Source organism: Muscardinus avellanarius, assembly GCF_963383645.1.
Source record: "Muscardinus avellanarius genome assembly, chromosome: 5".
In the NCBI taxonomy this organism is placed as follows: domain Eukaryota; kingdom Metazoa; phylum Chordata; class Mammalia; order Rodentia; family Gliridae; genus Muscardinus; species Muscardinus avellanarius.
In genome coordinates, this window is record NC_137790.1 from 11,659,532 (window position 1) to 11,676,640 (window position 17,109).

Below are 17,109 nucleotides of genomic sequence, written 5' to 3' on the forward strand. Positions count from 1 at the left end.
AGGAACTCGTTTATTTCTCTCAGGCAACCCAATTTCAAAGCAAAAAACTTCAAGGGAGATTTCCAACAGGAAACTATTCTAACCTATCAAGCTAAAGGTCACTCTTGCATGTGCAAAGCACATAACTTGCAGCCAATCATTATCCAGTGCACGAGGGGTTTACGAGCACGGAAGCATTATTTGAGCCAATAAGGCTCAACATTATCAAATTGGGCTAGCAGGGGCAAGGAAAGTAGTTACGCCCTCCATATCCACTCGGTGCTACATGTAGCTGATTCATTGGAAGTTTTGTCAGGTGGTTCAGCAGACCCCAACAGTCACCGAACTAGCCGCAACGGCTGATTGCCCCCTGGCGGGATGTTCTCATAGTATACAATTAGCCTTTTCTCCTACCATTAAGCTAGTCCATCAAGCTACCCACCCTTATCTTTGTTTTCTTTTTGATCAAAGTGAAAGTTTTTGTCGTGACCCAAATTGGGATAATGTATATGGCGGATGCCCATATTGGTCATGCAAGATCCACAATGCCTATCTAGGACAACTAGGATTGGGAAATTTTAGATTCGATTCCAAAACTAAAACCTACCTCTATACTGTTCCTGACCCTTGGGATCCAAGATGGGCTTCTGGAGTTACAGCCAAAGTTTACTGTAATGGCTATGCCTCTGCCCCTTGCGGTTCACTTTATTTTTTTCCGTGAATATATATCCATTGGCACCCAAATTTCACAAGTTTCCACAGATATCCAAGATACTTAACTCTCTCTGGAAAGTCTCTGACTCCGCCCCATCTTCCCCTGCATATACGTGGTTTCAACTGATTACCAAAACTCTATCGGTTCTAAATCTCACCTCGGTTCTAAATCCCGCCTTGAGCCCCTCAAACTGTTTCCTTTGTGCATCGCTAGCCCGGCCCTTGTTAGCAGCAGTACCTATAAATGCCTTTCAGTATGCCTTCGCCTCTCAAACTAACTCATATTCTCCAAAATATTCCCTTATGGGAACCCAAAGAAGGCAATATCACCCTGCCAAATAGAGTTTGTATTTTTGTGACATCACCTTCCTCTCAGGATCCCAATTGTCAAAACAATATCACTCTTACCAGTCCCAGTTATACCCAACCAGGCCATTTCTTCTGGTGCAATGGGACTCTCAGCAATGTCATATATCCCAACTCCACCACTCCCTATTTCTTGGTCACGATGGTCCCACAACTGACTCTACTGCTATGCTGAACTACAATATCTGATTACCCCATCCAAGCTTATAAAAAGAGCTACTATTCTCCCTATTCTGGTTGGGGTATCCTTAAGCTCCTTCCTTGTTGGAACCAGCCTTGTGGGAGGGGCCCTGGGCTATGCCTTATGGGCCACTGATGATCTAGGCAATAAACTTGAAAGTGCCCTCACATCAACTGCCGAGTCACTCGGCTTTACAGAAACAGGTGACCTTCCCTGGCCCAAGTAACACTTCAAAACCGTAGGGCTCTCAATCCCTTGATAGCTGAAAAGGGTGGAACCTGTGTTTTCTTATGGGAAGAATGTTGCTATTATGTTAATGAATCAGGCATAGTAGAACAAAATATACTCAGGCTTAATGAGATAACAATAAGATTAAAAGGATCTCAAAAAAAACATCCCTTTCCACATGGTTTCAGTCCCCGCTACTTACATGGATATGGCCCATCCTGGGTCCGCTTTTTATTATATTTGTTGCCTGCATGTTTCTACCCTGCATAACCAAGCTCATACAAACCCAGGTAAACAAAATATCTAATCAGACCTATAACCAGCTTCTCAGAAACTACCAGCTTTTAAATTCAGAAGATACCAATTCCCAGGGATGACTGACAGTATGCAGAGATGGATCCTTCGCGATGGAAACTTATGATACAAGCCCTCCTGGAAGATAGCTGGATGATACCTCCCGTTCACCCTTGCGACGACTGGCTCACGTCCTTGTGGGATCTGCAGCTTCAGGGAACATTCGTCGACTTTTGCCCCGACGAAATTTGTTTCTTCATGGCCTGAACTTGGGGGCTGCTTTCCCTATGCCTCCCGGCCCCTTCTCAGCAGGAAGTAGTCAGAATGATTATCCAACACCCACTGCCCATAAAAATCAAAAAGGGAGGAATGTTAGGATAAGCAGCCCAGTCATGCCAAAGATGGCGCCTTTCTGGCTTTTCTTCCGGATTGTGCTGGTTACCTCATAGCCAGCCAAAGGGGGCCACTGGATGCCCAACAACCAGTCCCCTAGTGACACAATCACTGGGGTATGAGTCACCCAATCAGTAAAGGCCCCTACATCTAACGGTCCTCCTCTGCGAGCGGAGACTCCCTCCAATTTTTAGAACTACCCAGCTGCCTGTTACAAAAGGCAGCTGGGCAGCCTTAGTAAAGTCCGCTGCTTTGCTTGCTTGCTCATCTCCAACAACTGGTCTTGGGTCCTTTCTGTGCCGGACTTTCAGTCTCAGCCTCCCAAATGCTGAGATTACAAGCATGCACCACTACTCCCAGCCAAGTTGGTTCTTTCTTATTGATCTTATGTGCATCTAAATTTTGTTGTTGAATAGAACGGTAAAATTAAATGTATGCTTGGCTTTAGAATGAAAGATTGAATAGTAAACCCATTCTGGGTAAGACACATACCAGAGTTGGTTGCATGCATTGGTCACCTTATAAAAATCTTATAAATTTACTTTTTTGAAGACTACAATATAGTTGTTTTATCCTTTCTAGCACTGGTTTTTCAAATTTGCTTTCATTTGGTCTAGAGCACATTGTTACATATATATTTTTTTCTTTTAGGTAACTATGAAAGGCTTATATTTTCAGCAGAATTCCCCAAGTGAAGAAATAACATTTGTATTTCAAGAAAGGGTAAGAAAAATTGTTTAATCATTAAGTGAAAAAAGATGGTCTGTTTTTCATATGAAATAGGCTAACTTTTAAGTGACCTGCTAGAAGAATGGAACAACAAAAGTTTAAATGAAATTCCTCAAATTACTCTACTTTTTTGGGTGTGTGTGGGGGGGGGGAGTCTGGGAATGGAACTTAGGGGCATTCTACCTCCGAGCTACACCCCCTGCCCTATTTTTTATTCTTTATTTTGAAACAGGGTCTCACTAAGTTGGGAAGGGCCTCACTAAATAGCTGAGGCTGTCCTGTAAACCACAATCCTCCTGTCTCAGCCTCCCAAATGCTGGGATTACAAGCGTGTGCCACCACACCAGGCCAAATTACTCTACTTTAATCTTTATGTGAAAATAGTGGTTCATATATTATAGTGTATATATATATATATTCTTTTTTGCAGTACTGGTAATGAACCCAGGGGCATTCTACCTCCAAGCTACACCTCCAGCCCCATTTTTTATTCTTTATTTTGAAATAGGGTCTCACTGAGTTGTAAAGGGCCTCACTAAATATCTAAGGCTATCTGCAAACCATGATCCTCCTGTCTCAGCCTCCTGAATACTGACATTACAAATGTGTGCCACCACGCCCAGTGTGTAACTATATTTTTAAAAGATTAGTTGCTATATTTTTAATATAGTTGCTATTACAGCAATGCATGCCTATAATCCCAGTACTTGGGAGGCTCAGACAGATGGATTACAGGCTTGAAAAAAATTTAGACCATAAAGCATTTTACAAATTTTACCCCAAAATATTCTTTAGTCTTTTTTTAGTATAAGCTGTTGGATAATTATTTATAGCTTTTGAAATTAACTTAACAATAGATTTAAGATCAGTTTAATTTTGTTCAGTTATCTAAAGAATTTTCAAACATAAAAATATTCTCATAGGAATGTATAATGCATTATTTGTTATTGCCTGGCTCTAGGAGAATCTTCCTATTACAGAGGATAACTTTGTGAAAGTTCAAGTTAAAGCTTGTGCTCTGAGCTGGATAAATACAAAGGTATTTGTGCTTTTATTTTTTCTAAAAGTCAAATAAGAGTTTGTGTGTGTGTGTGTGTGTATATATATACAATATATATATATATATATATATATATATATATATATATATATATTAAATATAATGATAAGTGACTTCTCTGTTCCAAGAAAGTATCTTTAGAAAATCTGAACAGCAGTGAAATGCAAATTTCTGTATTTCTTTTTTTTTTTTTGGCGGTAATGGGGGTGGAACCCAGAGGCTTTCTACCTCTGGGCTATACTCCCAGACCTTTTTTATATATTTTTTGGAAACAGGGTCTCACTAAGTTGCTGAAAGCCTCACTAGGTAGCTGAGGCTGGCTTCGAACCTGTGCGATCCTCCTGTCAACCTCCCAAGCGCGGGGATTACAAGTGTGTACAACCATGCCCAGCTTAAATTTATGTATTTCTACATTAACAGAAATTATTAGTCTTACAGCAGGTCATGTATTTTATATCATCATATGAAAATATTTTATAAACTCTGCAAAAGACTAAGACTAAGGCTATACTAAGGGAAGAAAATAACTTTATAAACACAATAAAAATAGAAATAAGTCTAGCGTGGTGGCAAATGCTTGTAATCTTAGTACTTGGGAAGCTGAGAAAGGAGGATCAGGGTTCACAGCCAGCCTCAGCTACTTAGTGAGGCCTCTTTCAAAATAAAGAATAAAGCCGGGCGTGGTGGCACACGCTTGTAATCCCCACACTTGGGAGGCTGAGACAGGAGGATCGCACGGGTTTGAACCCAGCCTCAGCTACTTAGTGAGGCTTTCAGCAATTTAGTGAGACCCTGTTTCCAAATAAAATATAAAAAAGGTCTGGGAGTATAGCCCGGAGGTAGAAAGCCTCAGGGTTCCACCCCCAGTACCACAAAAAAAATAAAGAAAGAAAGAAAGAATAAAAAACAGGGCTGGAGGTGTAGCTTGGAGGTAGAATGCCATGGGTTCAATCTTCAGCACCACAAAAAAAAAAAGAAAGAAAGAAAGAAATGGAACCTAATCAGTTAGTTTATTGGCCATTGATTATGTTGATATTTCTAGCTTATTTATTTATTTATTTATTATTTTTTATTTTTTTGGTGGTACTGGGGTTCCTGGAAGCCCTTCTACCTCTGGGCTATACTCCCAGATTTAATTTTACATTTTTATTTGGAAACAGGGTCTCCTAAGCCAGCGTGCACTGCTGGCTTCGAACCTGTGCGATCCTCGTGTCTCTGCCTCCCAAGCGCAGGGATTACAAGCGTGCGCCACCACGCCTGGCTAGCTAATGTCTTTAGATACAATTCATACTCTTCTTGTCATTTTTTTGTTCTTATTTCTTATTCTCATATACACATACCTCCAATCTCCTCTCACCTCACAGTAATCTTTTGTTATTGACCATAAAAATGTATAGAAGGGCCAGGCGTAGTGGCACATACTTGTAATCCCAGCATTTGGGGGGCTGAGACAGGAGGATCACGGTTCGCGGACAGCCTCAGCTACTACTTAGTAAGGCCCTTTCCAACTCAGTAAAACGCTGTTTCAAACTAAAGAATAAAAAATAGGGCTGTGGGTGTAGTTTGGAGGTAGAATCCCTCTGCAAAAAAAAAAAAAAAAAAGTAGGCCGGGCATAGTGGTGCACACTTGTAATCCCAGCGTTTGGGAGACTGAGCCCAGAGGATCAGGGTTCACAGATAACCTCAGCTACCTAGTGAGACCCTTGTTCAAAATAAAGAATAAAAAATAGGGCAAGGGGTATAGCTCAGAGGTCAAATGCTTCTGGGTTCCATCCCAAACCACAAAAAAAAAAAAAAAAAAGGAGAAAGTCTTTAAATGATAAAGAAATTGTTGTTAAAGGTACCATAGTAAGTCCATTTTCTCAGGTTTTTGAAGATTATATCAGTTTATTGGAACTTTACTAGATTTTAATGTCATCATAATTTCTAGGAATCAAAGTTTTCTTTGAAAAAGTCAAAATCCTCAGTTTAAAAAAAAGAAAAGAAAAGAAAGTAATAAATCTGTTTGTACAGTTGTTTGTTTTGTCTTAATTCCAGAAGTCAAAGGCAGCAGGGTGTGGTGGCGCACGCTTGTAATCCCAGCATTCTGGAGGCAGAAACCGGAGGATCGCAGTTCGCGGACAGCCTCAGCTACTTAGTGAGGCCCTCTGCAACTTAGTGAGACCCTGTTTCAAAATAAAGAATAAAAAATAGAGCAGAGGTTGTAGCTCAGAGGTTGTAGCCCTGGGTTCCAACCCCAGACCCACAAAAAAAAAAAAAAAAAAAAAAAAAAAAAAAGTCAAAAGCAAAAATTACAGAACAAGGTTATAGCTTCCTATTAGGCAGTTCAGTAACACGAATACAACTTGAGAAATAAATGTGTGAGATTCTCCTAAAGTTTTATCACCAAGAATGCTAGCAGTAGTTCTTATGTGCAGACTTCTATGTTTGAAAGATATTCTTTTTAAAATTATGAAAAATTTAGGACTAGAGATGTAGCATGGAAATAAAATGTCCATGGGCTCAATCCCTGGTGCCAAAAAAAAAAAAAAAATAGTAAATTATAGCCAGGTATGGTGTCTCATGCTTATAATCCCAGTACTTGGGAGGCTGAAACAGGAGAATCACAGGTTCAAGGGCAGGCTCAGCAAGTAGTGAGACTCTCATTAACCTAGCAAGATTCTGTTTTAAAATTAAAATAAAGAAATAAAATAGGGCTGAGGTTTTATTTATTTTTTTTTTAATTTTTTAATTTTTTTTTTTTTTTTTTTTTTTTTGGTGGTACTGGGGTTCCTGGAAGCCCTTCTACCTCCGGGCTACACTCCCAGACCTATTTTATATTTTTGAAACAGGGTCTCTTACGCCAGTGCGGCTGGCTTTGAACCTGCGCGATCCTCCTGTCTCCGCCTCCCAAGCGCGGGGATTACAAGCGTGCGCCACCACGCCCGGCCAGGGCTGAGGTTTTAGCTTGGATGTAGAATAACCCTGGGTTCCGTCCTCAATACCACAAAAAAAAAAAAAGAAGAAAGAAAATAGGGCTGGGAGTATATAGCTCAGAGGTAGAATATCCCTAGGTACAATTAAAAAAAAAAAAAAACAGTTTATTATGGTAAAAATCAATTGAATAAGATATTAAACAACTGTTAAACATAATGGTTATGAAAACTGTATAGTAATGTAAGAAAATACTTATGGTAAGTGAAAGAAACACTTATAGTTACTAAATCCCTGATTATAACTCTATAAAAATGTGGATAAAGCCAGGCGTGGTGGCGTACACTTATAATCTCGGGTCTTAGGAGGCTGAGAAAGGAGGATCGCACAGGTTTGAGGCCAGCCTCAGCTACTGAGTGAGTCTCTCAGCAACTTAGTGAGACCCTGTTTACAAATAAAATATTTGGGAGTATAGCCCGGAGGTAGAAAGCCCCTGGCTTCCACCCCTAGTACCACCAAAAAAAAAAAAAAGTGGATAAAAATACAGTAAACCAGGTGTGGTGGCACATGCCTGTAATCCCAGCAGTGGAGGATCACATATTCAGAACCAACCTCAGCAATTTAAAGAGACACCCAGCAACTAAGTGAGACTCTGTTTCAAAACAAAAATTAAAAAGAGCTAAGGGTGTATCTCGGAGGTAGAATGCCCCTATGTTTAATGCCCAGTACCACACACAAACATACACACACGCACAAAAACAACAAAAAACTCTGGGTTACTACCATATAAAGAAATCTTTAGCCGAGCAAAGTGGCACACATTTGTAATCCTAGTACTTGGGAGGCTGAGACAGGAGGAGCGCAGACTCACAGCCAGCCTCAGCAACTTAGTGAGGCCCTCTGCAACTCAGTGAGACCCTCTTCCAAAATAAAGAATAAGAAATAGGGCTGAAGGTGTAGCTTAGAGGTAGAATGCCCCTGGGTTCAATCCTCAGTTTAAAAAAAAGAAAAGAAAAGAAAGTAATAAATCTGTTTGTACAGTTGTTTGTTTTGTCTTAATTCCAAAAATGTCGTCATATCCACTCTTTCTGTGGACGGATTCTCACTCTCCCTTTTCTGTGTGTGAGAGTGTAAGACAGTAGATCTGTTCTTGACAATATTGTGCTGACAACCTTTTTCATGATTTAGCTTCTGGCAGAAATGAAGATGAAAAAGGATTTCTTTCCTGTTGGGAGAGAAATTGCTGGAATTGTGTTAGATGGTAAGTTTACAAATATAAATATCTTTCTTTTCTTTTCTTTTCTTTTCTTTTTTTTTTTTTTTTTGCAGGTCTGGGGGTGGAACCCAGGGGCATTCTACCTCCAAGCTATACCCCCTGCCCTATTTTTTATTCTTTATTTTGAAACCGGTCTCACTGAGTTGCAGAGGGCCTCACCAAGTAGCTGAGGCTGTCCGCGAACCGTAGTCCTCCAGGTCTCAGCCTCCCGAATGCTGGGATTACAAGCGTGCATCACCACGCCCGGCTTAATATCTTTATTTTCTAAGGAAAAAAACATTGGTTTACTGATACATAAAATTATATATACTCCTTTAATTAAATAAATTTTAATTATACAAAAGTACACTTTTAAAAATTAAAAAGGACTTAATTTGTCATTAAAGAGGTTACTATAATTTGGTAAATATTTACCAAATATTTGGTAAATATTACCTATTTTAATTCATGAGTAATCAATCATAGATTAAATAGAATGACCAATGTTGTCCTTTTTATGATATTTACAAATAAGCACAAATTACTTTTGTAAGTTAGCTTTGGGCCAAATTTTATATAATCATTAGTTTCAAAATCACATTAAATTTCTCTATATGCAGAAAAAAATATTCAAATGAACTGACTGATGATAAAGGCTTTTTAGAACAGAATCTGTTAAAGAACAGATGTGTAAAAAGGTTTCTTCATCTTTTTACAGAATTACCTTTGCTTTTCCTGGAGAAACAATGATCTCATTTTTTTTTTTCTCCTATCAACTCTGTGTTGCTCATATATTATTTCTGTGAAATTCCAAAAACTTTCCTGCTGCTCATTTGAATTTATTTTCCAAATAAAAACAATTTTACATGTGATGCTTATCAGAATTATCCATTGCATGTCTGAGATTCTACAACTAAAATCACAATAGAAGACCAGGTTCATCGTCGTAGAAGCCGTAGGATGAATCCTCTTCCTTTAGCTCTTCCTCCCTAAAGTCAGTTCAATGGACAGAGAGAGACATACTTCTCAGTGGTGTCAGCAACCATGTGTCTCCAAGGATCCAGATGTGTGTGTGTGTGCGTGCGTGCATGTGTGTGTGTGTGTGTGTGTGTGTGTGTGTGTGTGTGTGTGGTACTGAGGATGGAACCCAAAGGCATTGTACCTAGGATCCATAGTTGAAGTGTTCTCTTCTGCAGTCCTTACAAACCAACATAATGTCCTATTTCTTGCCTTTTCTCTAAATGAATGTCTTTTTATAAACCTGTGGATTCTGGTTTGTTTTTAATAGTTAAATACGAATTGTATTTAGTAGCCTTGTAATATTATATTTCTTCACTTTTCAGTTGGAAGCAAGGTATCATTCTTTCAACCAGATGATGAAGTTGTTGGTAAGTTGTAGTTATTAGTTCTATTTCAAACCAATAAATAAGTTATTTATGCCCTCTCTTCTTTTTCTTATACTGTTATTAATGTTCATTATGATATTGCTTCATATAAAACTACTTTCCTGGGCTAGGTGTATAGCTTATGGTATAGCACTTGACTAGCATGTGTGAGGTCCTCAATTCAATCTCCAGCACTGCAAAAAAAAAAAAAAAAAAAATACTGAGCCGGGCATGGTGGCGCAAGCTTGTAATCCCAGCGTTTGGGAGGCAGAGACCAGAAGATCACGGTTCTCCGATAGCCTCAGCTACTTAGTGAGGCCGTTTGCAATTCAGTGAGACCCTTTGCAAAATAAAGAATTTTAAAAAAAATAGGGCTTGGTGGATGTAGCTCGGAGGTAGAATGGCCTTGGTTCCATCCCTAGTACTGCAATAAATAAATAAATAAACAAACAAACAAACAAATACTGTCCTAGTTTGGGGGATTTGCTCTCAAAAGTCCATTGATGAAGAAAATTAAGAGTTTGGTTCCTATTAGCCAAACACTTAAAGCTTGTCAAAATTTGAATATAAAATTTTCGTTTGTTTGATACCAGGAATTGAACCCCAGGGGCATTCTACTTCTGAGATACACCCACAATCCTTTTTGTTATTGTTGTTTTTGTAACCTGGTCTATCTAAGTTGCTAAACTTAAACCTACAATCTTTCTGTCTCAGCCTCCCAAGTACTGGGATGCATGTGCCACCATGCCTGGCTTAGAATAATTTTATAGACAGAAAAATAAGTATAGTTGCTTCTGTGCTTGATACAGTGCCTTCCTGGTCAACCTCCAGTATGTGACCAGAATAAAGTCATTTGAGAACAGTGAAAACAGCTGACCAACTTGGCCATGTAGAATCTCTATCCGACACTTGAATCCTACAGAAGTCCCTTGCTACTCTTCTAAAATGAAGACTTGAGGCCAAGCATGGTGGCACATGCTTGTAATCTCAGTACTTGGAAGGCTGAGACAAGAAGATCACAGGTTCGGGGCCAGCCTCAGCTACTTAGTAAGGCACTCCCAACTTAGTAAGACCTTGTTTCAAAATAAAGAATAAGCAAGGCATGGTAGTGTGTGCTTGTAATCCCAGCATTTGGGAGGCTGAGACTGGAGGATCGTGGTTCGTGGACAGTCTCAGCTATTTAGTGAGGCCCTCCGCAACTCAGTGAGACCCTGTTTCAAAAATAAAGAATAAAAAATCAGGCAGGGGGTGTAGCTCAGAGGTCAAATGCCCCTGGGTTCCATCCCCAGACCCGAGAAAGAAAGAAAGAAAGAAAGAAAGAAAGAAAGAAAGAAAGAAAGAAAGAAAGAAAGAAAGAAAGAAAGAAGAAAAGAAAAAATAGGACTGGGGGTATAGCTTGGAGGTAGAATGCCCCTGGGTTCTATCCCCAGTACCACAAAAAGATAATAATAAAAATAAAAAGAAAGAAAGAAAGAATAAAAAATAGGGCTGGGGATATAGCTTGGAAGTAGAATGCCCCTGAGTTCAACCCAGTACTAAAAAGAAAGAGAGAGAGAGAAAGAGAGAGAGAGAGAGAGGGAGGGAGGGGGAGAGGGAGGGAGAGGGAGAGGGAGAGGGAGGGAAGGGAAGGGAAGGGAAGGGAAGAGAAAGAAAGGACTTGGAACATTTAATTTGTTATTTAAAAAATTCATAATTAAAAATCCATAATTTTAAAAAGCCGGTGAGGTGGTCCATGCTTGTAATCTCAGCATTTGGGAAGCTGAGAGGAGGACTGAGGTATGTGGACAGCCTCAGCTACTTAGGCTGTTTGCAACTCAGTGAGACCCTATTTCAAAATAAAGAATAAAAAATAGGGCTGGGCATATAGCTTGGAGGTAGAACGCCCCTGAGTTCCATCCCCAGTACTGCAAAAAAAAAATCCATAATTATTAAGATAAATTTTTTCAGCTGGGCATGGTGCTGTATGCTTGTAATCCCAGTACTTGGGAGGCTGAAATAGGAGGATCACAAGTTCGAGGACAGTCTCAGCTACTTAGGTAGAATGCCCCTGAGTTCAATCCTTAGTATGGATTTATATTTATATTTATATTTAGTATTTTATATATTTAATATTTATATATTAAATATTTATATTTAGTATTTTATATTGTTTGCAATATAAAGTATGTATGTTTATATAGTTATAATCTTCTGTTACATACATCCTTGTATGTATACATATGTATATACACATGTATAAATATGTATATACATGTAATATATGTAATATAATATAAATAATATATTATAATATAGTATATAATATAGATAATATAAATATGTATGTACATGTTATATATATATATATATATATATATATATATATATATATACACACACACACACAGTGGATATCCTAGATAGGCACTCAAACATGTGGAATATGACTTTTATAGTGATCTTTGAAATTTCCATTATCTTCATGAAAGATACTCATATAAACCTAGAAAATCGTTAGTCTTATGACACACCTGACACTGTTAAAGAACAGATTTATAGGAAGGTTTTCATGTTTTTACAAGATTACCTTTGATTTTCCTGTGAATTGATTTTCTTCTTATCCTTTTTTTCTCTGAAGTCAGTGGCACTCTATATTATTCAAGATTATTCTGTATTATTTTATTTGAAATTAGACTAGCTTAGGAAAAAATGAGATTGTATTAGAAACATATGTATGTATCACATGTAACCAAACTCTAGCTGTGAATCAGGAACAGTCTTAACCAGGAGCCCAGGTGCCCCTGCCTAAGCCTCCGATGTGTCTCTGCAGCAGGAAGCATCATCTGCACTGTCTGTCACTCAGAAGAAAAGAAGAGAAACAGCACAGGTGTCGCTGTGTCCGTGCTGGAAAGCGTGTGGCCCCATCCCCATCTTTCTAAAATCTCTTCCTTCCCCGCACTGGCAGTTACTGAAACCATCCTTCAAATTCCATTGGACAAAACTTATGAATATGTCTCATGAAGAATGGATTCATATACGGCTTGTTTCCTTGAAGTTTCCTATTTTACTTTTTAGGCATCTTGCCCCTGGATTCTGAAGACCCGGGGCTTTGTGAAGTTATTCGAGTACATGAGCATTACTTGGGTACGTACCAGCCCAGCTTCCGGAGCTCACGGAGCTCCACTTCACTGGCGTGTGGTGCAAGTGTTGAATGGCCACGCGAATACTTCTAGCTCATAATTATTATTTATAAGACTCATATTCAGACTAAACAGTATATAAACTTTAAGTTTTACTAATACTGCTCATGGTAAAAAGATTGAAAAGTGTTCTCTTGGCTCTGAAATTATATCCTTAACAAGAATTTTTACTTATTTATTTATTTGGTACTGATTGGACTCAGAGGCATTCTACTTCCAAGCTACACCCCTAGCCTGATTTTATTTCTTATGTGGAAACAGGGTCTCACTAAGTTGCTGAGCCTTCTAAGTTGCCGAGGCTGGCTGTGAACCTGCGATCCTCCTGTCTCAGCCTCCCAAATACTGGGATTACAAGAGTGTACCTCCATACCCGGCTTCTAATAATTTTTAAATTTCTTGTTCTTTTTTTTATTATTATTCATTTATTTAGAGATGTTTGGGGCTAAATCCAGGGCCTTATACATGCTAGGTGAACACTGTGCCACTGTGTTACATCCCCCATGCTCTTGGTAGGGAGGAGGGGGAGGGTATACTGGGAACTAAACTCAGGGTTGCTGTACCACTGAACTATATCCCTAGCCCCTTTTAATTTAATTTTGATTTATTCATTTATTTACTTTGAGACAGAGCCTTGCTAAGTTGCTTGGGCTAGCTTTGAACTTGGAATCCTCCTGCCTTAGCTTCCTGAATCACTGGGATTATAGGTGGATGCCACCATACCTTGCCTTTTGGTTATTAGTTGAAATAAGATATGTACAAAATCTAGAGTGTACATGTAGGGTCTGAGGTGAGAAATAATTAAGAACACCTGCCCTCTATGGGTATGGTGGCACATGCCTGTGACCCTAGCTATTTGGGAGGCTGAGGCAGGAGGATTGCAAGTTTGAGGCTAGCCTGAGCATCTTTGTGGAGCCCTGTCTCAAAATAAGGTAAAAAAGGACCAGGAATATGCCCCATGGTAGAGCACGTGCCTAGCATGTGCTAGGCCCTGCAAAAACAAAAACAAATGACCACTAAGACACCTTTAGCAAGGTCCCAAGACATGCTGACTGCGTCCATAAATGAGAACACATAAATGAGCCCTACGTTCTATATACAGCTCCAACATTTTGTGAAAAGGTAAGTAATTTCAGTATGTTCTCTGAAACTTTTCAGGGGAAAGTTTTCAGTTTGACTTTCTTTAAAATCTTTGCCTAGTGATTGGTTTGTGGGTCTTTTTGGGGGGTTGGTTTTGGAGTTTTGTTGTGTGTTTTGTTTTGTTTTTGTACTGGGGATTGAACCCAGGGGCATTCCACTGCGCCCCCAGCCCTATTTGATTTTCTGTCTTGAAAGAGAGTCTTACTAAGTTGCTGGGGCTGACTTTGAACCTGCCTTCCCTAATCCTGGAATTCCAGGTGTGCGCACCATGGGTGGCTTCTAGTGATTGCTTAATTAGAGCTCAACACTTAGTCACCTTCCACTCGAATCTATTCAAACGAAAGGACAGGGTTCCGCCAACCTCTGAAAATGTGCTATGAATCTGCTTTTCTCCATATTGATGACAGCATTTAAAACTGAGCAGCTATTACAGCCAGCACGGCTAGCTTCGGACCTGCGCAATCCTCCCGTCTCCGCCACCAAAGCGCCCTACTTCTACTTCTTAAGCCATTCCGTCAAACATAAAAATAATGTAATTTTTTTTTATTAAAATGTGGCACACGTTTTCAGTATTGTTCTTTTAGTCCTTTGGGCCTAGACTTGGAAGAAATGAAATTTTAAATCTTAGTGTGGTTATAGTTTTTCTTGATCCACACATGACTCTTTTGTTTAGTTTTTGTAACATAATAAACTCCTGGGTTTCTGTTGTTATTTGTTTTGTACTTTGTACTGTGGATGGAACCTAAGGGCATTCCACCTCTGAGCTACACCCCCAACCCTTTTTTTAACTTTTATTTTGAAGTAGGGACTCAATAAGTTGTTGAGGGTCTTGCTAAGTTACTGAGACTGGCCTTGAACCTGCAATCCTCCTGTCTCAGCCTCCCAAGTACTGGGATTATAGGTGGGCACCACCATTTCCAGCACATAAGCTCCTTTTGACCACCTAACACAAAAGCAAAGATCTTGACATTGATCCACATTTGACTGTGCAATTTTAGGTCTTTTGACATCTTAATTGTAGTTTTACTGCCGTTTGTGTTTTTAAAGATTGCATAACTAATATTTTGATAAAATATGGTAGTCACAATTATGATGGGAGATGTCCTCCCCTAAAGAAGGCCGTATATGCAAATCATGCATAAATTAAGCATTTACTGTTAGAGTAGATGTGTTTTCGAGTAATATGAATATTCACCTTATGAGCTATGTGGCTTCTGGAAAGTTAAGTAGTACATTGAGCCCATCCCATAATCAGTAAAATTGGAAAAATAGCCATTGGGTAAAAAAATAAACTTAAAACCCAGTTTCTTCTACTATATACTCACACCACAGATCACTTCTAACCTGACCTGAAAATGTGTGGGGATTTCTCATCTCCAGCAAGCAGTCAGTGCTGCAGCAGACAACGGTCAGGCATCCTCTAATCCTATTTAATTCTGATTCCACCTGGAGGTAGACCCCACAGATTGAGGGCTCAGTCCCATAACACTCCCCTCTCTTCAGACACCAGCCACAAGTCCGAGGTTCTAACCTGAGGCTTGACTCATTCAATAGAATGGCTCACAACTCTGGGTAACACATTTATGAGTTTACTGTAAAGGATATTTTAAAGGATAGGAATAAAACAGCCAAATGAAGACATAGGTAGCACAAGCTCTGGAAGAGTCCTGAGACACGAGCCTCTGGCCCTGTTGGGTTGGGATGGCCGGCCACCCGGCACACAAATGAGACGTTCACCTTCCTGCAAGCCTCCATGTGTTCAGCTGTCTAAAATCCCTTTCTTGTTGTCCTTGGAGTTTTGTTTTGGTTTTGTTTATGGGGGTCTCATTACATAGGCATGATTGAAGAATGGACAACTGTGTAGAAATGTGATTGGACAGAAAGAACATTACCTAATGCTAATAGCCTTAGCAGGGACACCCAGCAAGACCTGCCTCCTGGCCTGTCCATGTAGCATTCCTTCCTCTCAGGCGTGGGGCAGGACCCCTCAGACATGGAGGCCTAATATCGGCTATCAGACAAGGTAGATTAGAGAATTTCTTTATGGCCAGGCCAGCTTCAAGACAGAAAGGCAAGAGAAGATTAGAGTATATATTTTGTTTCTCTGACTTGCTTTGGGGATGAGGAATTCTAGATTCTGTGATCTGCCTTGGGGAGAAAAATGAACAAGGAAAAGGAGGGCAAGAGAAAGCCAGAGAGAAAGAGAGAGAGACTTTGCTTTCTGAGGCCTGCTTCTGAGACTACAGCACCTCAGCATTATAAAAGATAGTTTTTTCCATTCATTGACCTAAAACTTTTCTGAAGCTACTTCTGGAAGCAAGAAGAAAAGATCAAATATTTCAACAAATGTTATGTTGAAATATATATAAGGGCTATGAAAGTTAGGGACCAAGAACCAAGGATAAGAAAGAGAGAAAGGGAGATAGAAGGAGGGAGGGAAAATGAATGGTGTGTGTATGGGATTTCTTAAACAGTTTCACAAGAAGTGAAGTACTGTGTGTATCACATGATATTTATAGTGTTCTGTTTACCGGCCTTGCTCATCTGTCTGAACATGTTCCATGTGCACGCGTAACTGCTCTGTGTCACCACTAGAGGGCACTAGCCTGTTACTAATGCAAGGAGACTCCCCGTGACTAATCCCTCTGAACCTATTACCATTAGAGAAAACACATTGGAAAGAGCCCATGAAGATTGTGAAGAGTATTATGTTGATTTTTGGTAAAATGTGAAAAAATTGCTTATACTATAGCAAACAAAAAAATCACATTCAGTTTACAGCATGAACACAAAATAAAAAGTAATGACATATTGTAAGGAACAACTTAATTATAGGATCATACAGAATTTTCTTTTCTTCTTTTTCTTTTTCAGTACTGGGGATGGAACCCAGGGGCATTCTACTTCCAAGCTAAACCCACTGCCCTATTTTTTATTCTTTATTTTGAAACAGGGTCTCAACTTCACTAAGTAGCTGAGGTTGTCTGCGAACCGCGATCCTCCTGTCTCAGCCTCAAGAATGCAGGGATTCTTGCAGAACCAGCTTTCTTTCTTCTCTTTCCTTTATTTTTTCTTTCTTTCTTTCTTTTTTTTTTTTTTTTTTCTTTGTGTGTGTGTGTGGTACTGAGGATGGAACCCAGGGGCATTCTACCTCGAAAGCTACACCTCCAGCCCTATTTTTTTATTCTTTGGTGGTACTGAGGGTGGAACCCAGAGGCTTTCTACCTCCAGGCTATACCCCCAGACCTATTTTACATTTTATTTGGAAACAGGGTCTCACTAAGTTGCTGAGAGCC

General features: G+C 39.5%; 1 protein-coding gene across 2 annotated transcripts in view; it reads left to right on the forward strand.

Annotated features, from left to right (window-relative positions):
* The window catches only part of CRYZL1 (crystallin zeta like 1), a gene marked incomplete at both ends in the record, with an annotated part of 54,619 nt that overhangs the window by 20,613 nt on the left and 16,897 nt on the right, over positions 1 to 17,109 (forward strand). The window contains 5 exons of one of the 2 annotated variants that reach the window (XM_080696004.1): positions 2,807 to 2,878; positions 3,846 to 3,923; positions 8,046 to 8,118; positions 9,456 to 9,500; positions 12,552 to 12,620. In XM_080696004.1, coding sequence (XP_080552130.1) covers positions 2,813 to 2,878; positions 3,846 to 3,923; positions 8,046 to 8,118; positions 9,456 to 9,500; positions 12,552 to 12,620 — 331 coding nt within the window. Of the gene's footprint in view, positions 1 to 2,806; positions 2,879 to 3,845; positions 3,924 to 8,045; positions 8,119 to 9,455; positions 9,501 to 12,551; positions 12,621 to 17,109 lie in introns of those variants that run through there. The other variant, XM_080696003.1, reaches the window with a different exon arrangement.